Source organism: Styela clava, chromosome 9, assembly GCF_964204865.1.
Source record: "Styela clava chromosome 9, kaStyClav1.hap1.2, whole genome shotgun sequence".
Taxonomy (NCBI): Eukaryota; Metazoa; Chordata; class Ascidiacea; order Stolidobranchia; family Styelidae; genus Styela; species Styela clava.
In genome coordinates, this window is record NC_135258.1 from 14,447,708 (window position 1) to 14,472,681 (window position 24,974).

A 24,974-nucleotide genomic window follows, 5' to 3' on the forward strand; every position below is an offset into this window, starting at 1 on the left:
CTTTTTAAATATTAAAATTTTTCGCGGCCCTTGTTCACGTTAAATAATGCCAAACAGTTCGAATTATGCATTTTTGATGTTTTATTGGCACAGCTAATTCTCAACTTTAACATGTCTACTCAATAACAAAAACAAGCACATATTTATTCAGATTAACGTTTCTCAATTATTCAGTGTAATGGGTACGAATGCTTTTTGCTGCATAGCAAGACTCAATGTATGTTTATACAGGCCTAAATGATGAATTACGTTGTATGGCTACCGACGACATGGCCCTTATCTCGAATTGTTCACTCTTATTGATCAAACTTAGCATAAGGCAGCATTTTGTGCGACGCCAAATTATCAGGGAAAAAACTCATGGCGCACCTACACGAAAAATATACTGCCTCGAAACAAAACACAATTTTGTCATCGTTAATATGAACTAAATGTCTTTTTGAGGTTTTTAATCATGTAAGCCCGTGGAAAAAAGGCAAAAAGTTAACGTTTCTTTTTTTTCTTTATCACTGCCTGGTTTTTCTTTGAAATGCTAAAGAAATCACTCAAGTTTGATGAACTCGGTTCAGCAAATGAATAAACTGCAGCCTATACGAAATTGCAGCATGTAGTGTAGGGTTTATCTCTTATATTACGTAACAATAGACCCTACATACAGAAAGTAAACACAATAGAACGGCAAAATGACTTTGATTCATAAACACGTCATTTGAAACAATAAAACATTTAGAATAAATATGATATGTAATATGTTTCGAGGTGCACTCAGCAAATCGTCTTCGGAAACCGCTAGCTTAACTATTAAAGCCGTCATTGTTATGCAAACCGCAAATCGGGTTTCACGATCAGAATATGCATTGTTACGCAAGCGCCATCATTCTACCGTGTTTCCCCGAAGATAAGACCAAGCCTGAATTTTAAAAAGATTTCAATATAAGCGCTCGACTTTAAAAAAGACTTAGTCGATAGCGCGAATTTTTTTTTTTTTTTTACTCAATCTCGGGGAAGTGCGTCGTTTTAATTTTGCTAGGACGTCGCAAAATTTCGTGATTCGTGAACCTTTCAAACAACCCATATCTTCTACTTTCACTGGAAAAAAGAAAGATTAAATCGATCTTACCTGTGATGTTGCTATAATAGGAAAGTTTAATTCTGGAAATTCGGTTTTCTGTAGATAAAGATTATTTGTCCTTGGTTCAAAAAGCATTGCGCACTCCCATCTTCTTTGCGATTTCGTATTTATATAAAGCAGGCTTTTCTACTAAGGCCCATTAATTGCGATTTCACTGACTGTCGTTAAGTTTTGTTTGTTCGTTTATATGAAACTCATTGCGAAAAAGGTCCTTTATTAAAAGGTATCTATACGTATTTTCACGGGGAGTCAGTCGCAACTTGAGCATATTTTTGAAGGGCGTCACAATACGATGAAGTTCGAGAACCACTGCGTCCCATGTCGATAGCAAAAAATATTTTATACTTTTTTAAATGGTTAAAAGTCTATATGTAGCAGTTATTTAAAATAAAAACGTGCTATTCATTAGTAAATGGAAATCGGTATTCATATTTTGTATAATAAAAAACCTCATTATTCTCTATCCCAAAAATAAGCCCTAGTGTTATTTTCGAAAGAAAATTGAAGACAGTGTCTTATTTTCGGTAAAACACGGTATTATGATGATGTATTCACTCGGAATCGTGGAATCTTTGTTTTACACTATTTGTATAATAATTGTATTTCGAATCAAGAGTCTGAAAAAAGTACAATATATATGGTACTTTGTGTAAAATTGGTGTTCTTTTTGCGGCCCCTAAAATTCGTTTCGCGGCCCCTTCCAGGGCCGCGGCCCCTAGTTTGGGAAGCCCTGATGTAGACTACGTATTATAACATGTCAAAAATAGTACAACAGTCAATTCAATATGTACCAACAATTTCTATAACAATAAGAGTTCATGTTGACCAAATCAATGTTCGGTTCCATCCAATTATGTTAATGTTCATATTAGACAAATCGACATTCGGTTTCCACTATTGTTTGTTGTACATTCTATGTCCGACCAAAGAACGTCTGGTTTTATTTTTATTCGGTTTTTATATTATATTGAAAAGCGTCCTGGTTTTGTCTTTTGAAGTAATTTTCATACCTGCATTGGGTTTCCACTTTCCATCATTCGTATTCGATTAAATATTGTTTGGTACCATTTGTGGTGAATTTCAAATTTTACCAAGTTAATGCTTGGTTTCTACAATTCGTGGTGAATCTTCAATTTTCCAAATAAAATTTCAGTTTCCAAAATTTATGCCATTTTCATATTCGACATACATACATATGGAGTTTTTACCATTAGAGAAACGTTTATCTGGTAGTGCGGCCACCAACACCGATGTTACAAAGTTAGTTGGAAATATAATTCATTCCCTATCTCAAACTGCATCCCTCATTCGACTGACAAATCTCGTTAGCAAGGGCTGTAGCTTATAGCAATTACATTACAATTGGAATGAAATTCGTCCAGTCGGCGAAATGTGACTCGCTCTCGTCACCAATTTAAAAGAAAAGAGCTCATTGAACGTTGAAACAATTTTCAAGTGGATCACTACGCCTGATGGACAATGAGTATTTTGTCGCGGGGTTGAAGATTTTAGAATTAAAACAATATATATTATGCAGTGGGTGTCGAGGCAGTTTATTCCATACTCGGAATAAGTATTAAAAATTCTAATTGGTATAAATGTCAGGAGTATGCTTCGAGCAGATAGGCATGTATAGATTTCGAATTTTTGCTAACATATATATATGCAAGTCTGATCAAAGTCAGAACGATTTATTTAAATTGCAAGGCACTGCTTTATTGGATTGAGCAAAAGTTTAATTAGGCCACCACGCGTTGCTTTTATGTTCGTCGGAACTGCGAGGTGTATCTTGTAACTTTTCATTGTCAGTACAATACGTTTGTCATTAATTCCAGGTATGTCCGTGAAAGATTTTGCGCGAGGATTTTACTAGACTTTACGCTTACAAATGTCTTTTCACGAGGAATAACTTCGCCAAAAACGGAAATATGGTATATGAAAATCTAGCTAATCAAAATAAATTTTTGAAAATAAAATATTCAGAGACGATGGGAATAAAAATTTGACATAGAATTCCTAACGTGAATTGGATTGGTATATTATTGCTCAAAGTTAGTTGTTAAAAATCATATTTGCCCAAGTACAGTTTAGTAACATTGTAAATGTTTTGTCATAGCTCAGCAGTTCCCAAAGGGTGCGCCGCAGCGAGTTGCCCTGTGCTCCGAGAAAATTCACAGAATTGTGTTAAACATGACTAAATGTTTATTGTTACTTAACAATGAGGTAGACACTACTTGTTGCAATTTCGTGAGCTGCAGTTTATTTATCTGCGTTGACGTTTTGCCTTTATTCCTTCGACCTACATGTTTGTAAACTTTAAAAAGCATAAAGTACAAATTAACAATCACAAAATTGAGTTTTTTTAGTGTAAGTGCGCCGTAAAGCACTATAAACTTCTGTCGTTTCTCCTTTCTCAAATAATCTTTAGTATGTTGATTGTTGGGGTATCCTGGAATAATACGATGCAGAAGAGTTTCATAAATTTTTCCCATTATTGTGTTGATTAAAATAAAAATACAGTTGTTATCATTCCCGTTTACCACAATAACAAAACTGAAAATAATCAGATGATCGATATACCAGAAGTATATCAAAATTAACCGGTTTGTCGACATAAATTAAGCGAGTATTTATTGCAGCTTTGGCAAAATTTTTGAAGTTTGCTAATGATACTTGTGAAGATTAATTTTCTGTTTACACGTATGGTGCTGTTTACATAAGATGATTATAGCACGCAGTCAATCAAGTACAACGACTAAATGTTTCCCCTGGGGAGTAGTTTAATAATACAAATATATATAGAATTAGGTGTCAGTGATCCATAGTTAAGAGATGACACTTACACAAGATGAAGGTTATTTATCCTAAAGTAATAGCTTTAAATAGCTATCCCACACTTTTGAATTGATAGTGTGTAGTTGAGTTTACACCACCAGAAACTCGAGTTAAATCGATTACGGGTTTTGGACGTGTAGAATCAACCAAATAGCAAAAGAGTATCGTGTAAATGAAAACATTGTGAATGAGTTAGTTCATCGGGGAGGATGATAACGAAACTCTCACTTTGCGCGCCTTCGCACCTTTTTAACACCTCATAGAATGTGTGTCATGCATTTAAGAAAATAAAAGAGCTTCGTCAAAATTTCACTTTATTCGGTACAGAACCACCTTAAATTCGACCCCGAACCAAACGCTACCAAAAATGTGTAAACAATTATATGAGAGTTATATTTTTATCAAGCAGTGCTTACCGAAGGTCGATGTTTCACTAATACACATATATATATATATATTATCAACCTTTATTATCCGACTATGCCCACCGCAACGTCAATAAATCGAACTCTTTTTCATCGCAATTTCCCACGGGACATTTTGACCGAGTCAATCTCACTCGATTGATAACGTTATATTCATTACTTTATTATAATACTTATAAATTATATACGTTGTCCCGCGTCGTAACTGATCTAGTAATTGAATACCGAATTATGTTTAGTGGAGCTGGCCATGGGTACATGAAATACAGATTGTCGCCTGTGCTTTATCACTGAAATATTTGAACTAACAAGCTAATTTGATATATTTAGGACAAATTAGATAAGAAGTCTTGGGTCTGGTCTATTGTAGGCTTTCAAAGTGCAATTTCTGTAAAAGTAAACGCGCCCCTATGATCAAGCAGGGCTCGATTTTGGGTTCAGTTTCATCCGCATTATACTGTAACCTGAACTAATTGAATCTATTGTTTTTGACAATGGCTGGCCATTGATGCTTGGTAGAGCCGACCCTTTATGTATCATAACGTGAAAATATAATGTACAGTACATAGAATGGATTTTCTTATCGTCAGTCCGCACACAGTGTACGTCAGCCTCCCTCGTTCAATTGCCACTTGCAGATGCACAAATGAAGCCAAATTAGATTAGAATTGCGCAGAAAAGAACGTTGTACGCGTGCAGTTTCGGATGAAGCGAGTAGCAATTGAAGACGGGGTTACTTTTCTAAATCAGATTTTCAAGCAGGTTATTTAGTAATTGTAATACGCAAGCAGTACGAAAGAAGTACTCCTCAACGTTAATGGCAATATGTCAGTACGTCATCTTAAGCTTGTAATGCAAGAAAAAGACAGCGTCAATAATCTGCAAATTTTACTGGGAAACTGAATAAATGTGCACTAATGTACAGTTGTTTTCCATCGATATTAGTTTTATAGCTAGTTGATTTAGATTAGATTGTGATCATGTTTTCTTTATTACGTCACAAAACTGTGCTTCTGGACAGGTAACTAGAGTTAAGTTTGTGATTTCTCTACAAATATGATGAAATATCACATACTATACATAGATTGGAATGTAGTATTCGGAAAAATAATATATTTAATTGTTTTCGAATCAATATATGCGTATTCTATATCTATGCGTTAAATCTTTTGATAGCTAGCTATTTGTGACGATGGATGAATCCCAAGCGGGACATAACCATGAACGCAACAAAACTAAAACAAGTTTTACAAAGTCGCGCTCAGCAAAGTCTGGGTGGGTAACCAGCGACCAAAAATTGACGGGTAAAACTGTTGTAATAACTGGAGCAAATACCGGAATTGGGTTGGAAACAGCAGTGGACATGGCTGAACGTGACGCCAAACTGATCATAGCTTGCCGAGATCCACGGAGAGGAGAATCCGCATTCAAACACGTGAGTTTGTACCATTCGCTGCTGGTGTCGATAAATTAGAGAAAAGCACAAATCAGATTTCGGAGTTGTATCATTCCGAGTATCGTATCGTCTGAGTCGGGTATAAAATCACTCTAATGAGCTGATAAATCACTCTGCCGAGTTGACATTACAGTTTAATGGAATTTTGCTAAATTTATATGGTCATTTCATTTCCAATATATTTTAGGGAATACTTTTAGCGATCTTAAAAAATATTTTTGTATGGTATCTGAACCGCAATTTTTTCCGAATCAATCGCGATCTTGTGTGCCTGTGTGGAATAACAGCGCAATGTCGATGCAGGTTTACTGTTCAAATAGTACAATAGGAATAAATGTTATATTCTGAAAACCTGAATTAGTGCCACACAAACCGTGTTTCCCCGAAAATAAGACCTAGCCTGAATTTCAAAAATGATTTTAATATAAGCCATCCCCCTAAAATAAGACCTAGTCAATAACGCGGAAATTTTTTTTTGTCCCAGTCGATAGCAAGAAATCTTTCCTACACGTTTTGAATGATTAATAATCTGTTCTGCAGCTATTTTGAATAAAAAACGTGTTATTTATAAGTAAATGGATATCGGTTTTCATATTTTGCATATTTGAAAATCTCGTTATTCTCTACTTTGTAATTTTGATAAATAAAAATATAGGACATCCCCCGAAAATATGCCGTAGCTAGTGCTATTTTACGGAATAAAATTGAAATAAGATCCAGTCTTATTTTTGAGGAAACATGGTAGATATATAGGCTATTTGTATATTACATATTTATATATATAATCGTAAATATATACTATACAATTGTATCGTTACAGATAGTCGCCGAGACGGGGTCACAACGTGTACGTTTTTCCTTATTAGATTTGTCGTCGTTTTCCTCCGTTAGACAATTTGTCGAAAATTTCAAAAACGAAGAGCAACGCTTAGACATTCTCATTAATAATGCAGGTAAACACTGTCTGAAATGCCACGTATGTCCTATGCTTTTTGCAATGTATTAATCTCTTGCATGCCAGGCAATTTGTATTGTTTACTGCTACCTGTAGTCTGCAGCAAAAGGCAGCGTAAAAATCTCATAAAAAATATTTACATACATTTATTATGTCTAACAAATTTTCATTTCAGGAATTATGATGTGCCCTCAGTCTACTACGCAAGACGGGTTTGAGACGCATTTTGGAGTGAATCACCTTGGCCACTTCCTACTAACCTACTTACTGCTCGACTTAATCAAGGTATCTCAATAGCAAAAAATGGGATAAAGCCGCAAATATATCAAATTTAGATTACCTTAATATGAATTGCAAATACCAAAGAGCTGATGAATGTTATCAATGAAGCCACGGCTAAAACCCCATGGATCGTTTTTCTAAATTCTTGTTGTCGTTGTTGCTGGGGTAATCGCTCTTTTCACAACTAATTTAAGTAATAACTTAAATATGATCGCAGCCGCTAGAAAGCTATTACTTTCTATATATACCCAATATTTCACCAAAAATATATGAACACGAAAGCCAAAACGATGTAGTATCAAATGTTTTACAGTACTGGTACCAGTCTGACCACCAAATCACTGAGATGTGATCACGGAACGCAATTTTTAATTTTGATGACGTCATGACACAAGACTTCGAAGTAAAAAACGAATCTCACACAGATACAGCCAACAGATATTTTTAAAATAAATGAAAGTAATAGCCTAGCGATAACAAGAAGCTTGGACCACTGAAAATTAAAGTGATTAGTTGAAGAGAAAAGCGATTTTTTTTACAGTGATAACAAAACGATCCATGGGTCCATTTCGTGTCCAAATACTCGGTTCGGTAAGGCCGCACCGGTACTGATGCGCGTCTCACCAGTATCTGTGTGAATTGGTATGGCGTTGGGACTTATTTTGCATCAGATAAAGAACTGCAGTGTACCGTTACCTGAGAGATTAAAATCAATACTCTACTCTACTTTTTTATTTATTAGGCAAGCGCACCAAGCCGCATAATTACATTATCGTCTGTAATGCACAGACGTCTGTACAACGCTCACATTCATTGGAATGATTTAAATTTGAAAAAGTCATATAACGCAAGAGATGCATACAGTCAAAGTAAATTGATGAATGTCTTATTTTCAAGAGAACTTGCAAAAAGACTGGAAGGTAAGGATTAGAATTATTTATGGTTGGGGAACATTTTGTACCCGACTTGATTCGGATCATGCTATAGTAAAAAAGTCATTTTGACTCTGATCCTGGGAGGCAACTTTCTGAAGAACATGACCATGCCTTGTAAAAGGATTTGATACTTCCCATTGAAGTTTTCCGGTCGTATATTGTTTTAGGGATTCAATGCCAATTGACTTCGTACTTCAACCGATCAACTTATTTCTTGAAATTAAAACGTGTTGAAATTGACGTGTTTCAAGGCAATTGTGGGAACAATGGTGTTGCGGTAACAAGTTGCGTCGAAGGTTAAAATGTCGGGTTCAAATCTCACGCCCATCACCGCACCCAAGGTGTAATAAATCGGATAGGCAACGCCGAACCGGAAAGATTCCAGAACTTCCAAAATAGTTTCTTACATTTTGATGGCTTATTGGACAGCGCCTTGTTCCGAGTCAAAAGCGTAGTACAAAATAGAAGTAAAACTTGACTTGAAGCCTGAAGTTACTGTATTGTAAATGGTAATGTCAGCAGGGTTTCCCAAACTTTCCGTTCATCGGTACCATTTGGACAATTTAAGATTCGCTAATGTACCTTCAAAATTGTACTGCGTGCTGTTTGTTATTGGACAAAACAAGTCACGTAAAATGCGAAAGTAGACATGTTGTAGTTGAAGCTTCTAATTGGGTGAAACCGCGACTTCGTAAGGAATTCTTAAACTCAGGTTTTGTAAATTATTAAAATCAGGTGATAAAAATATATTAAAGCCGAAGAAGAAAAAATATGTTCACACTTAATCTAAAGTACCCATTGAAATGGTAAAATGCCCCAGGGGAGTAGTATATGTACCCCAGTTTGGTAACCACTCACTGGCTTATAAAAGTATTGTAAGTCAATCTCATCTTTCGTGGTGTCGACACTATGAAGGTTGCACTATGAAGTAATTAACGACATTCTATTTCAGGGACTGGAGTAACAACATATTGCGTGCATCCAGGCCTAGTAAACACAAAATTGGTGAAATACGCTGGAACTCACGGAAACTGTTGGGACACTCTATTTGGATGCGTTACGAAGTCAACAAAAGGTTTTTGGAAGACTCCGAGACACGGAGCACAAACTACTATTTATTGTGCAATCGCCCCAGAATTGGAGAATGAAACAGGGAAATATTACAGGTTGGTTTGCATGGCCAGTACGCAATTCAATCCTTGTCAATAACTTAGCACTATAACTGTTAATTAATAGCGGTGGTAGGAAATGTATCCAATGTTTTTTTGATTGGCAGTGCATTTGAAACCCTGCATGTTCATACGGTCAAAGAAACCGCTAGGTGGGAGGAAAGAAGGTTTCTCCCAGTAGTATATAATTCGATAAATTTTCAAAATCACATTGATTATAATGCACTTCTAACTCACCACAGTGAATGCAAGAAAGCAAGAGAAGCATCATCAGGGAGAGATGATGGAGCAGCATGTAAACTATGGGAAATCAGCATGAACCTAGTGGAACAAAATTAGCAATAATTATTTTCTGCTCCTCTGAGATAATTCTCTTCAAAAATAAGAAGATATAAATTATTTTACCATTCCTTTGTGGTGTTAAATTCTGTAAAACTGGGATGCCGATCAGTTTTCCCTATCCTCTTATAGAGTACGAAAAAGAAACGTCGCGATGTTTTCCTCAATCTCCTTAAACTCCGTAAAAAGGATTTCAGACGTGACGCTATGACATATTCAAAACAAAGAATCCGCCTTTCCATCAGCACAAGGGGTAATTAAAGATTGCACCATACCAAAATGTCTTCAAATATCAAAAAACTTATGGAAGATCACCAAGCTGATCCATCTTATCAGAAAAACACGATCTATATACTATGATTTAATTAATTTTCTTTGCAACTTTATGTTTTTTTTCGCGTGGACGGGCGGCAGTGATGATGTTCAGAGTGTTGTAAGGGGGCGAAAGTACATAAATGTTTGAGAAGCAATAGTTTGAGCTACCTAGGATCATTTTTATCTTCGTGAATTGCAAAACGAAAGTATGTATAATAGGACTTGGTATTTAGGTTTAAGACGTGATTCGGTAACATTTTACACTCATTTAATCCGGGACTATACGAATATCGAATTGGGTTTCCTTTAACATTATCTCGCTATATTATAGCGAACTTTTAGGTCTGTCACCACTTCAACATCAATGTTCAACAAGCAAATTATTTTCATCTCGGTATGATGAAATTCTAGATCAAAACGTTGCCAGTGAATACCCATCATAGGAATTTAAGATATTTGCTAATATACTCAACCTGTCTGCTATTCAAGACAATTGTTTTCTCACTAAAAAAAATATCGGCCAAAATCGTCCATTTCAAAAAGTGCATCTTGATTAAAATAAATTTACTAGACTAGAAAATGGTTATAGCCATTATTCCCGTTTTCGGGAATTTTTTCTTTATATTATTCAAGATAAGGCGCCGGACAAGCAGAATAATCATGAATATAACTTAGCTCATAACCGTTATTTACGTTTGAGGAGTTTTCATTCTTTTACTGAGAACAAGGCTCTGGACAAACCCAAGGATTTTGATAAAATTTGGGTTATAACCGTTAAAATTTATATAGAAGGAATTTAACGTTTTTATACATTCACTCAGAACAAGTCTCGGGAGAAGTAAAGCCAGGCCAGGAGCAGTTTTTAACAAGTTGTTTGGAAATAGTACACAGTATTGGTTGGTAATTTTGCGCCTAATTCGTTGCCAACTAGGCGGTAGACAAGCTCACATAACATATAATTTGGTTTCATTGAGCCTTCGGTCAAATATAGTCAAAGGCGCCTGCACTGCGAATGAAGTGCGTTTACTAATTTATTCGACGATAAACCAACATAGCGAGTATTATACAACGTTTGGACTATTTATTATCGCATAAATTAATTGCATATTCTTACATAATCACTCTATTTAACTTATCATTTCATGTGAGAGGTACATGATTTATTTTTATTTACCGCTTGTGAAAAATCGCTAAATTCCGCCATAATTTCGATTGTGGCCTACCTGTTTTTTCAGTTATTTTATGAAATTATTACATCGATCGTTCTAACCACTTTCGGGGGAGTTTTCACAATAGTACGCTAGGAATATACTTGGCGTCAAATTTACTTTAATTAACGCCGAGACCGTCGAGATTGTCAGGTTATTGAGTAACAAACCAAGTGGTTCTATCTTAAGATAAGCGACAGTGCAAACAAGCTTTTATTTGTGATCTGCCAATAAATATATACCTGCATATAAAACATTATATATATGTATGACGGACGGGTGCCCGATACTTGTCAGTCTAATATTCTTTTAAAATACTTAATCAATTCGGCTGTCTTGGATAGTGGATCAGTATAAAAGTTATTGTTTTCTGATTATTTTATTTTTAAACGCAAGGTAGATAACAAAATCGTTTATATATATGTTTGATACCATCCAGTAGGTAGCTGTAATTTATTTTACAATGTGTGATTTATGAGTTTTACTGCCAGCATTGTAAAATTTGGGAAAGGATAGGCAAAGGCCATGTCGAAAGAAGAATCGCTTGTTCGGTGGTTAAAATTGATTCTCTGTTTTTTGGTTATTACGTTATGGGTGAGTTTGAATTTTTTTATTGGTAGAAATGTACTCATAGTGAACTATTACAAATACAAAAATTCCGACATACTTGAATTATGTAGCTCATCCATATTGTAAGCTATATGTCTCTACTGATCACCAATATTGCGGATAGAACCGATAATGCATTCAATAATAAATAATGTGTAGGGCTCGTTCACTCTCGCAACCATGTCAAATGAGACACGACAATTGTATAATTAAAAATTGTGTCTCAATTATATTAAAAATACAGTGCAATTAAGTTCATCATTAATTATTTGGATTTCCATATTTTGCACCAACCACAAGTGATAAAGTCCCGTAGTACACTATTATCCACTATTTGCGAGTATCATTTATCTCATGGTGTCTCATCCATGCCTCACTTATCTTTAAGAGTAAATTATAAACGTGTACTGTAGAACCACTTCATTCGTTACTACATTTATAAACTATGACACAGTATATAAACACTCATCACTTAAGTTTTATATGATAAGACATTGTGTTCAAGTTTTACGAATTTTCATTTGGTCGTAGAACAACTTATGTAACAAACATCTTCTGCAAACAATAATGTGATATCGCACATCCGAAACAAACTGTCAACTCAAAATTCAATTTTCAAAAATCATCACATTCCATTTTGTCACAGGTTATAGTTTCTCTGTTTTGAGTTATGTTGTTCATAAACTGATATCGTTTTATACACGTGCCCTGTGATACTCTTCTTACACTTAATTAAAGAATCTATCCGAGAACGCCAAAAGTACATAAAATTAAATTTCTAGGATAATACGTAAAACGTCATCATCTTTATAACATACCATCTTATTCATATAATTTTGATGAAATTCCCTCATGCTGAAAACGCATAACATTTTACTTAATTAATATTATCTTGGCCACAAGAACTATATTGTTCCGGTTTTTATCATACGCTGACTTCAACAATTAAATCATTGACAATATTACCATTGTTCTTAATCAAGTTTTGTTGACAACTATACGCTAATACTACAAAGTAGATTTATACAACCGACTTGGAGTGTTTGCATAAAATATCACTGCACAATTTTTATCAGCAAAGTGCAAAATGTTCCGTCTTCTTGTTGTTCTAAGTACGAGGTTAATCAAGAACTAACTAACTCACTGACATGTTCAGCCTTTGCATAGGTAAGTATCGCGAACAAAAAATATCCAAATTTGTCAGGCGTTGCCGAGTATATCAAGCGAAAGTTGGGGATTACGAAACTACACCCAATTTTCCGATGTTTACTCCTTGACTAATTAGGTTTCTTGTCAACACAATTTGATGGGTTATAATATTTTAAAGCATTATAGAATTTACTGTAGCCAAAAAAAAAAACGGCGTCCGATGAGATATACAATCGTCCAACACGAAGAGCAAATCTGTATTGTTTGAATTCCCATACTGTATATAGAAATGCATATTTCGGCGGCGAGGTGTTCAGCAATCCTCTCACACATAACCATCCCCGTACGAGATTCGAACCCGCGAACCCACGCAGAGTAATCAGAGGTCCGAACGCTTAGCACGATGAGCCACACCGCCGCCAATAATATATATTAACTGTCTTTAACATGGAGGAATGTATGAAGGTGTGCATTCATTTCCATCTTCTAGCTGAATACTTATTGGTAGTGCATCTATAAGCTCTTATCGAATCCTAAGAGGTACTTAAATATTGCATGTTTTTTATTTCTAGATATCGTGCTTGGGGCTTCTATGTGTGTCGTGTTGGATTCGAGATAACTTAAGCAAAATCACATTAGTAACAGAAGGAACATCGGCCGGGAATTTCTATCTCGTTGGATTCTTTCCAGTCGTTTTTCCTGTTTTAATATCCGTTTCTTGTCTCCTGCTTGTCATCGGATGTTTAGGATGCTGTGGAGCATTCACTGAAAACAAAGTTATTCTAGCATGGGTAAGTCTTTATCTACTGGCGAAAATAAAATTAATTCAATAGATTGTGTGTTATTGTTATGTGATATTTGTTCGTATGTGGTGAATATTGACAACACTATCATCACATAAGAATACATACCAACATAATATAGGATTATTTTGAATTCATAGTCAGCAAAAATGCAGCGTGTGTATGATGAAAGTAAGAATAAAATCATGATTAAAAGTAGAGCAAACAAACTGATAATGAAGTTTAATATCTGAATACCAAAATAAAGTATATAAATTAAAAATAGAAGAGTTAGGTGTTTGCCCACTCACTTATGATAAAGTTGACATAAGTATACGTAGATTACGGTTCAGAAGTGAAAGCAAGTGTCCGGTTAAGAAACTAAAATAATCCAATAGCGTTGATCATCTTTGACAGTGCGTCTGATCATTAGAACCATGTTGGAAAAAATTTTTCTCTTTTTAATTTCTGACTAAAGTTTGACTGTAGAAAGGTTTAAATAACCCAACTACCCTGGTTTAGTCACAAAGTATTTTTAAATTATCATGCTTATCCCGAGAGAAAGGAAATCAGACAAGACGGCTTGACCACATAATAGGAAACCCGGGCCACTTTTCCAGTCACCAGTTTATGTTGGGTTGAGAATAATTAACTAGTTAGTAAATTCTGAAGCATGCAAGTGATGGAAGAGAAAGAAACTGTTACGTGAACCATCCTTACGATGGCGAGTAGTTCGGCAATCCTCTTGCACGTGATTATCACTCGATCCTGCGAATATGCCCTGGGTAAATAAACGTACGAGTCAGTCGTGTTTCCATTGATTTCCAAGGTGAGCCAGTCGTACAGCCTGCGACGATCAACAAACCGTTGGAATAAATTTTGAAACTATTTTTAGTTCTTTTTCTCCGTCTTGGCAAGCATCTGTGTCGAAATAAGTGCTGGGGTATGGGGGATGCTTGACTGGAAGATAACATCAAATGAAAAAGATCTGTCTATACTTCTCGAAAATGCAAAGAAGTATGGGAATAAAGAACACGCTTGGTTCATCAAAGCTTGGGAGGAAATTCATGAAAAGGTAATTTCTCCCCACAAGAAAATACTATATTTATCGATATATGTTTTATTGTCCCTATAAACCCTTGAAATAATTTTATGATATGACTGGTACAAACTCATCTCGAACTTTCCATGCACGAACACTGATTTTGTATATTATGAGATATTTAGAAAAAATTGGATTTTACAAATATTTCAGGATTTTCTTTAAGCTGAGTCAAAGCCGATGAAGCTGACATGCGCATTTTTATTATTGACTTGGCGGCATAAGACATTTTGTATATACAAACCATGCCTATAAAGTTGGATTCATAGCAGGTCGGAAAAACACAATTATTCCGTCGTAAATATTGGAAAGATCTAGTAAATTTTAATGTTAAAGTTCGCTGAAGACTAGGCAACAATTAGGAAGTCATTCATTCAAACAAATAAAAAAGCTGCTCAACGTATATAGACCGAAGGACATTCAGTGATTCTTTGTTTACTTCTTATCATAGCTGTCGCTTATAAGTATTCCAAATTTCAATACAATTAATAGTGTATATTTGCTTTCACACAAAACCATAAGGGCACGCGGCGGTCCTGTAAATGGCGATCAAATGTTTCGAACGTGGAGTGGTGACCTACAAATTTTCCCAGCGATAATTCGTGCACTCGCGGCGCAGGGAAAAATTGTGGGAAAAATCCTAAAAGACGATAATATTATAGATTGTAGAAATTGATCAATGATCAGATTCAAAATGTGGAACTAAATTATGAAAAATGGTTTGTTAGGTAGACAACTTTTATTTATTTACAATAAACTGATACCTCTTTTTCAGTTCCAATGCTGTGGAATAAAGTCTTACCGAGATTGGGAAATTGATCATGAGATACTGAAAACGTGCTGTGAAGGATCCGAAAATTGTATTTATCATTCATCCAGATACGCGGTTTGCGGGAATATGTTGTTGGATTATGTGAGATCTCCAAAGCCAGTTCATTCAATGGCTTACCTTGCGACCCTCATTGGAATTATTCAAGTAAGTATACAGTTACGATGGAACTTGTTGTCTCGAATCATTCAATGTTAACTGGCATGAAATTGTTATATATACTAATACCTGTAAGTTCGAATGATTGAATTCAAATACGAAAATTGTAAAAGAATAATAATCGTGATTGAATAATCGCTCTCTCTTATCTATTTTGGCGATACTGCGACTATGAACGAAATCTATTTCATGTTGATTTTGCATGGAAGTCAACATCGTAAACGTCGTAGATAGTTTTGATTTACATACTATCATACAAAGTTCATTTGATCATGTATTTTAACGATGCTTGCTCAAGGTTGTCACATTCTTCCGAACATTAAAATAGATTCAATTACCATCTAAGCTCTAAGGTAACTGTACTGGATAGGATTTACATATTTATCTCGAGGTAGAGGAAAGTCGATAAGACGGCTTTGTTGGGGAGAAATGACTTTTCCTCATAACTAATGTGCCAATCAATTTCTATAGGAAATTCAAAATGGTGGGCACCAAATAAATGTATCACCGAGTAAAATTAGCGTTACATAGATTATATATATCTATATATGTGACATGGTGAAAAATTTGTTGTCCTTTGGTCAATAAATGGCAAGATATCGTTGAAATATGATAATAACACATTTGGTAGTTACGTAATCTGACGTTATATTCATGTTACCTCCTTTCTCAATAAACTGCGGTCCCGACTACCACGACATGTGCGAAATAACAAGTACCAATGAAAATATGGCTCAGTGGATAAACTTGATCTTCGCGTCCATATATTAGAACATTACTCTCTTGTTTCCAGATTATATGTCTCGTTATCACTGCCAAACTGTGGATGGTACTATGCTTTCTTGGTAAATCAAAGTCTTTAGATAATGAACAACTTGGCAAAGTTGAGATTCACGATAAAAATCTGAATAGTAACGCCAAAATGATGGGAAACAGAAGCGTTTACCAACCGAAATATTCTACAGCGGAGAACTTCACTAACGAAAATCAGTACGTCCCTATGAGAGCAATGACGAAACCGACTCACCAGACACAGGACAAACAATACTGCCAACAATGTGCGTTTCTGGCTTTCGAACATTTGCGACAGACGTCAATGTCGGCGTTGGAAGCTCAGTATTTGGAGGAAAACACGCGCCCACACAGGTCAACGAGTCGGCGGGCTTTAAATCATTCAGGCCAAGAATTTTTTCATCGTTCAACAACATCTGATAGATGCCTAGGTATTCAGCAAAATCTGATACCTACCAGTCATGCCGATATCCGAAAAAGTGCCAGTTCGCACACGCCGATTTCTTGGCGATCCCCGAGTTGGCAAGTGATGCATCCTACCCAAAGAGAATGCCGTAGTACAGGGTTGCCACGAAGAAAAATGTCACCCAACTCGTCGTGGAGGCTTAGGCCACCTAGAAATTACACTCAGCGTCTGTCTACAATAAGAGCATCTGGAGTTGCCGCGGAGAGTGACCACCTCACAAATACAAGTTCGGATCACGAAGAACTAGGCGGGAGTCGTTGCTATAATACAGAAGTTGGTTCGTCAGCTTCAGACTCAGAAAATACTAGAACTCGCAAAACATCCAAACCTTACAGTAGCAGTTACACTTACGATCTAGAAAGTGAAACGGCCAATTGCGAACCAGGTAGTACACGAAAATCCCCACAGAATTACAAACAAACAAATTTTCAAATTGCCTCGTCGACTGATACTCGTAAGGCTTACTATCTGACTTTGTAGCGGTATAGTTAATACCAAATCGGCGAGAAATAAACCCACTGAAGTATGATGGGGGGATTCGAAATTTCTTCTGAGCGAAATTGATCCCACAAAACCCTTCTTGGATTATCATGATAATCATCAAAACCGTTTCTGTTGTAGACGTTGGACGATCGCAGCAATCGGGTAACAAGCGCAGAAGCCGGCGACGAGCGTTATATTTGGCACTTTGAAAGATATGTATTAGATATGTTTAAAAAGAATGTTATGCCGTTCTTATATTGTCTCCTTATGTTACGTTCTTCTATTGTTATACAGCTAGAGGTTCGGCATGGATTCTGAAAAAAGGTAACCTGTTGTTGGGGATTTCGATATAAAAAAGAGCCTGCTTTTAAATTTTGAATCCCATTGCTGACAGAGGGTGACGGTTTCAACGCTACCTGAATTCCACGGAAAAAGGCGTCATGGAATTTATCAGTAATAGGGTGCTTGTTTGTGTTTGGCGTTGTTTTGCATTGTACCTATAGCAAATTTCTAAAATCACATGCGATTTGCCTATTTTTCCATACATAAAAATTACAAACAGCAAATGCTGGTCTTTTTTTATCAAAAGGTCTATGGTTCAGAATGAAAGGAAACAAACTATGGGATAAGAATTCTGCCACAAGTGATTGTTAATCTTATACAATATTTATATGATATTCATAAACTAGAACAAGCTATATTGCTGAACCATCGAGACCGATACACTGCAGACAGACGATGAATAAAAGTTATTATAACGTTTTTTAATGCAATATATCCGACTGAAAGAATATATGAACATAATAAAATAGTATAAAAGTAATACATTGATAATAATCTCATACTAGGCAAATGACTGCACAATTCCATAAGAAAGTATTTCAATTGACATCGCTTGGAAATTCTCATCATTCTCAAGCAAAACGACTACTGGCACCATTCAAGTTCTCTGCCATGCAAGCCCAAAAGCGACTTTTCTATAAAAAAAGTAGCAAATAAAGCGTCGTAAGACAATGACAGTTCTCACAAGTGAGAACCTTTTTAAACTAATTTCTCCTCAGCATATAATACTCCACCAAAATCAACTTCAACCAAGAAGGATCATTCCAACAATATTTTGCTAGGCATCTTCCATTAGTAAGAATTTCCTATCGCGTCGTATTACTTGCATTTGCAACATGGGTACTTGGTGGTACATGTCAGACAGGCTAATGCATCTTCTCTCTCATTGTTCGTATATTCGTGAGAACCTGCAAAACAGCCCCAAAAATAGTAGCATAATATTACTGAATCTGAAGCAAATCTCTTGAAGTTTCCTAAATCTCACATAAACGAGTGAGCAATTCAATCTGATGCAACATATATTTAAGGAAAGGCGCTCCAGAAGTGTGTGTACCAATATAGAGGTAACTAATTTTGTTTACCTACTTTACATCAAGTTGTGTAAAGGGACTGAAATCTATGGGCAGGGGGTATATTCACTTGGCTAACACAGGCAGTTCCCGAACTCGTAATAGAACTAAAATAAGGAAATCCGAATAAAATTATGGCCTAACCCAAACCTGATACACAAACTACGAGTGTACCTAAAGAAAAAAATTACCTTTGACATAGCAGGTCGTGTTTTTCGTCTGTAATTAAGACAATCGGAAGAGAGTTCATAAATTTCCATAGCAACACTGTATCTCCAATGCCCTGCTTCATTGTCAATTAAATCCATGATTGCATCTTGCTGTTCGTCACATTTATCCATAACATAATCAAGTAGACTTGGTGGAGATCTGTCTCTATCATATACTGCTCTGCTCGTCAGTAATTCAAGTATTACCTAAATCGAAGAAATTTTGAATGAGTAAAACTGACGAAACTCCTCAATTGTTTGGTATGTCACAGCCTGTATCCTGGTTACCAAGATCATGTTAGGCTAGATATGAAAAGCTGTCAATCATTTTGAATACATCTACCGTTTCACCAATCATAAGGCACATCTCAAATCCTATTTTTCTTAAAAATTGATTGTGCCCCCTCTAAGTCAGTGCATCTAATGAAGGGATCAGGTGGTGCTTTATGCTTAATTGTATGCCTCGAAAACCAGTACTGGTACTATTTTTAAATAAACAATGCTATGCTGTAACTGCGAAAATCATAATAAAATAGTAATGCCAATTGTGTCTTATAAAAAGGACTGTAGAGGTGTATTTTCATGCATTCAGGATGGAAAAAAAATTTCAATAACTACCAAAAAAACGCTTACAAACAAAAAACTTCTGTGGTAAGTATTTTATTTCTCTGAGACAAGAGTCCAAATTTGTCACAATTCGGATAAAATAAATAGCTCAGAGTGAGAATAAAATCAAACGGTTTTCTGACTGCATAGCTGTAATCATAAAGACCATCTCATTTTAATTCACAATACAAGTTTTCATCAAGCTGATTTAACATTTCATAAACTTATCTTACAATTCCAAAACTGTACACATCCATAGCAGTTGAAACCTCTCCTCGGATAGCTTCAGGAGCCATGTATAATGGAGTTCCTATAGGATTCTTGGTCACGGTTGATGTCGTTTCAGGTGCAGAAATAACAGATCGAATCAATCCAAAATCACTTATACGAGGCCTTGTTTCAGTATCAAGTAAAATATTTGAGCTAAAAATGGGAAAAAAATTTTGCGATGCTGTAGTCGGTATTTTATTTTTTCACCATGCTGAAAATATGCAATAAACATACACTAATAAAAATAAATTATATAAATGCATTCAGCGTGAAGGGAGACTAGAAAAATCAATACTGGTTATCGAGTAGCGTCACCATCAAAAATGTCTAACAGAAAAAATATAAAAAATTAAATCAAACTCTCTCTCTCTCTCTATATATATATATATATATATGATATGTACAGTATATATATGAGTTGAGTAAAAGTATATACTCAGTGGTCGCATGTCTCAACAAGGAAAAACTGACTCAGAGCACGGACAACGAGGAAACCATGGGAACAACAGCACATAGTATATTAATAAAATTTGTTTTGCTTGCTCATGAATGGCGCAATGTTAAAGTACGACCAAGTTTTTGCAAGTTAGGAAATTAGCGTTTGATCCCATGTCAGTCAAGTTGCCATTCTATAGACAAAACCACAGAAACAATAACTGGATATGCTACGCTTTCGTCTTTCCATACAGAAATTTCTTTTTGCCTCGAGTCCTGTTCTGAACACACACAGGAATACATAAAACTGGTTTTACCTTTTAATATCCCTGTGTACTAATTTCTTGTTATGCAAATATTCAATTCCAGCAGCACTTCCTTCTGCAATTTGAAGTCTTTGTGCTACAGATAATTGATTCGTTCCCTCCCTACAAAAAATAAGTTTATGAAATCGTTTTCCGATGAATAAATCATAACATCTTGTTTTTCACAATTTTTTTTTATAAAACAGCAATATTTCCAATGTATTCTGAAAAATGGATATAGTTGAAAAGAATATGCCGAGTTACCTCATACTCAAGAATATATATAACCACAATTCACAATTCTCAATCTTTCCTGAACTCACTTTATAGTAACACCAACCAGGCCTGTCGAGTGAAAGACAATTTACAAATGACTCCGTCTCTCTTTTCGAGGTTGAAAAATTTTTAGCTCTAACTTTGTGTTGAAAAATATTTCAGATCCGAGAAAATTAAATTTTGATAACAAAATCTAGGCGCCTGCAGTTTTCTACTATTAGACTTTTAAAAACGATTGATAAAATTCTTGCTGTTTTTGTGGGAAGTTTTGACTTATTTTATCACTATTGAAAAGCGTGCGACTCAAACTCCGGGAATTCACCAATTTCAACTTTGACTCTGTAAAGTTCAAAATAGGACTCCCGCTCCAACTCCGGACTCAGTGGAAACATGCTGAACCCCGCCTCTGCAGCCTTGGAGCTGATTGCCAAAGTAGTAACTCATAACAAGTGTCAATTTTCATGCCAAATTGTAACATTTATGAGAGGGTATTTTGAATCGGTGAAACATAAATTGACTTGGAACACTAAGTTGATCTTAGTCAGTAACAAAATATAAAAAGAATAAAAAAAGTACCTGCAACCTTGCAGATTTGAGCTGAGAGATCCATTGAACATAAAATCATATACTAAACAGAGTTCAGGTCCATCACATGAATATCCAACCAATGGTAAAATATTTTCATGCTCTAATCTAAATAAAAATATCAACACAGTATTGAGTTTTCTTCAGAATAACTCCCTATACAAAGACGTAATAAGAACCCTAACAGTAAAAAAGTAAGTAGTAAGAGTGAGACTGAAGGTAAATCAGGACATAATAGTAAATGAGTAAGACGGAAACAAGATTGATTAGAATATAACTTTCGCAAAAATAAAAAACAAAGCAATGAGTGTTGTCAATCTTAATTTATCTGTATATTTAACTTGACAATCAAAAACTAGCGGAGCGTTCAGGAATGTAAAACCAGTATGAACCACATTGATTCAAAATAAATTTTAAATAAAAATCTACATTCCCAACCAAGCATCTGCAACAATTTTCAATCTGCTCTATCCCAGTCCTTTTCAATAACGGTTGGCAACATTTGCTATGTATACATCATCATAATAAATTAATATAGCATACATACTCAGATATTATATGAATCTCCTTTTTAAATTGTTCAGCAACTGCAACTGCTAGATCTGGAGCATCTAGTTTTAATCTTTTTATGGCTATTTTTCTTGCATCAGATTTGATTGGCTGCAAAACGAAAACGAGTATAATATTAATGAGCATGGGGCCTAGTGGTTAAAGCGTTAGGCTTAACTTTGATGGATGACATTGCCGGTCAAAATCTTGGGTTCAACTCCCATGCCCAAACATCTGCGTCCAAATTTTTGAGTTTTTCTATTTATAAGTCCAAGTCAAGTTTATTTTTTTTAACCAGTCAAAAAAAATCACAAATTATAAGAAAAAGCTGATTACACAATTTTACAGGAAAGGGGACTTTCTGGGAACCAAACTGGTCATCGAGCAGCGACACCCAAGGTTCTAATATTTAATTTGAAAAGTATATATAAGGCACAATCAAACCTTATGCTTTGGTAAATGCAAATTTCCACTGAATACAGATCCAAAAGCTCCTTCTCCTAATTTACAAGATTCATTGAAGTTTGATGTTAATTCACTCAAATCAGAATAAGAAAATGAAGGCACTAAATAAAAGATGAATTTACCTTCTATATGAATTATATATACAGGATGTATATAATGTCATCTTATAATTTCAATTTTACTATGAAGTCAAGTCAGTTTGCAATATATCTTAAACCAGGTTTTATTTTAAATATTGTTTATTCTACAAGTTTTTACTACACCTGTAGAGGCCATAAAACTGTATACGATATCGATATACCCTTTGCAACTTGATAAATTTTAAGACTTTATAAACACTTTGAAATACCAGTAAGTGAAAATATAATAACGATAGCACTGAATTGTATATTGCATATTTGATAGAAACAGGTATATAGCTTTGAAGAAGATGATAAAATAATATCTGAAAATTCATTGAGTATGCCTGTGGATATCCATTTATTTAAAATAGCAACAATAGCAAATTATTTAGATAAAAATTTCCAGTTGACTCAAAATTGACCTAATTTATTTAATGCTGATATGATTTCTCTGAATTTAACAATTCAGTCAAACATTCAAGTCATAAGTGAAACTTACCACAAAGAAATTTACAAAGCAGTAACAACGCTATTTGAAAAAATACTGCATTGGCATATAATATTTTAATGAAAAAAGTTCAATTAAACCAAAGCTTTGATGGCAAACTCACAATTTTTGTCTAAACTTAATTCTTCTAATGACAAATGCTCTGAAATATCTGTAGTACAATTTTCAGTAGGTTGTCGAAGTGACATTGAATCATGTTCAATAGGTTCTCGTTTCCCCATACTTTGAGTAGAGCTAACATGTGAAGCAGTTTGTTGAAACCCTGTAGACTGATGTGTAGGAGCTTTACTTGGTTCTGCGTCTAACCCCATTGTTTCTCGGTACGAAGGGGGATCAAATCTTCTTTGAGGAAGCGGTTCCGGTGGTAAAACTATATCGGCTAACTTTGGTAAATGCATTTTATGAAATACATTAACAAGATCCTGAAAAGGAAAAAGGAAATGACAAAATTTTTATTTTCAGTCAGTCAGTCAATACAAATTTTTTTCACAAATCGAAAATACAGAGCGAAAAAAATGAAACTAAAAAAGCGTCGTTTCAGTGTGAAGGCCGATGCGATAAACCAAAAATTGTTATCAAGCAGCATCACCTATGAGGAAGTCTAACACGAAGGTGAAAAAGCTGAAAAATTTAATTCAATGATAAACTTCACAAAGATAAACAAAACAATGAATAAGTCAATAAAATTTGTGTAAATTGTCCATTCCCGTTTCAAACAAATGATTTTATTTTGAAGAAGTCAAAACAAAAATTAAAAAAATAAAAATTTGAATAAAGTCATATAATTTTTTATTTTTGAAAATAAAAATGTGAGATAGGCTACATAACGATCACCTGTGCAGTGACATTCGAGGTTGCCCAAGCTTGAAGAACAGCTTCAGTTGCACTTTTACCACGTTGTGTAGATAATTCAAAATGCCTTGAAAGAAAAAAAAAGAATAATACACACATTTATCATTTTCCAAAACGAATTCAAATTTTCAATCTTCTGAAGATTCATTTTGAACAGTACCGGTAATTAAATTATCCATACAGAATGATGAACAATGTAATGAAAAGCGATGGCCTAGCGACAGGTTGTTAAACCATTGGTGTTATGGATATTGATTGGATGTTTGGTGTTAAAAATTCATCTACTTGATGGCTATGGATAGATGAAAAAAAGACCAGGTTCATTTCTTTACGTATTCAAGTAATATTATTATTGTATTGCTGCTATGTCCATGCTCTATAATTTTTGCCCAAATCTCAAATAACTTTAATAATAATTTCTCTCGTATAATAACAAATTTTTTCAACTAGTGCCCAATTAGAAAAACAGCCCTCTAACATTCAAATTATAAAAAGAATTCATATCATCATTTCCGGCAACACTACTTACTGTATATCATTATTTGTAAATCTGGGATTTGGATTCATTGAGCTGATTGGTATATTGAGGGCAAGATCTCTCCATGTAGTTGAAGTCCCATCTGGATCAAGCTGCTTTGCAACATTTACCAAAACAGAATACGGTAAATCTCGTATAAAAGTTGTTGGACCAGCTCTAACTCTGCTGGGCCTAAATCCGCTAGTGTTATTGCTGTGATACATATTTCTATACAATTCACACTTGTTTCACCTTTTCTATGCACCGATAAAAAAAACAGTAAATTATTAGAATGAAAAGAATGTTATTAATTGAAAAAAAAAGTTAAGAATGCTTTACAAAGGGAATCAAAATACTAGTAAACCTTCAAGGAATCAGAGGCTGTAACCAAACATAGACAAGGCAAGGAGATGAGATTCAAATAACATCTGAATATAGACT

The 24,974-nt window shown here is 35.0% G+C and overlaps 3 protein-coding genes across 4 annotated transcripts in view; 2 read left to right on the top strand and 1 right to left on the bottom strand.

Annotated features, from left to right (window-relative positions):
- LOC120339699 (interleukin-1 receptor-associated kinase 4-like) overlaps positions 1–24,810 on the bottom strand; it is a 112,328-nt gene extending 87,518 nt beyond the window's left edge. The window contains exons 1-10 of one of the 2 annotated variants that reach the window (XM_078115990.1): positions 24,546–24,810; positions 23,999–24,083; positions 23,268–23,586; positions 22,514–22,635; positions 22,068–22,180; positions 21,512–21,628; positions 20,672–20,782; positions 19,883–20,072; positions 19,026–19,250; positions 18,621–18,672 (exon numbers count right to left, since the gene is read on the bottom strand). In XM_078115990.1, coding sequence (XP_077972116.1) covers positions 18,631–18,672; positions 19,026–19,250; positions 19,883–20,072; positions 20,672–20,782; positions 21,512–21,628; positions 22,068–22,180; positions 22,514–22,635; positions 23,268–23,586; positions 23,999–24,083; positions 24,546–24,757 — 1,536 coding nt within the window. In that variant the 5' untranslated portion in view covers positions 24,758–24,810 and the 3' untranslated portion in view covers positions 18,621–18,630. Of the gene's footprint in view, positions 1–18,165; positions 18,673–19,025; positions 19,251–19,882; positions 20,073–20,671; positions 20,783–21,511; positions 21,629–22,067; positions 22,181–22,513; positions 22,636–23,267; positions 23,587–23,998; positions 24,084–24,545 lie in introns of those variants that run through there. The other variant, XM_039407883.2, reaches the window with a different exon arrangement.
- Positions 5,491–9,982, top strand: LOC120339926 (retinol dehydrogenase 12-like). The gene is made up of 6 exons (XM_039408164.2): positions 5,491–5,827; positions 6,669–6,801; positions 6,979–7,088; positions 7,828–8,005; positions 8,973–9,186; positions 9,432–9,982. The coding sequence occupies exons 1-6, from the start codon at positions 5,585–5,587 to the stop codon at positions 9,526–9,528; spliced, it is 975 nt and encodes a 324-aa protein (XP_039264098.2). The 5' UTR covers positions 5,491–5,584; the 3' UTR covers positions 9,529–9,982.
- LOC120339925 (uncharacterized) lies at positions 10,171–18,038 on the top strand. The gene is made up of 5 exons (XM_039408163.2): positions 10,171–11,645; positions 13,382–13,600; positions 14,487–14,666; positions 15,469–15,669; positions 16,475–18,038. The coding sequence occupies exons 1-5, from the start codon at positions 11,577–11,579 to the stop codon at positions 17,417–17,419; spliced, it is 1,614 nt and encodes a 537-aa protein (XP_039264097.2). The 5' UTR covers positions 10,171–11,576; the 3' UTR covers positions 17,420–18,038.
- Positions 24,811–24,974: the final 164 nt, after the last annotated feature.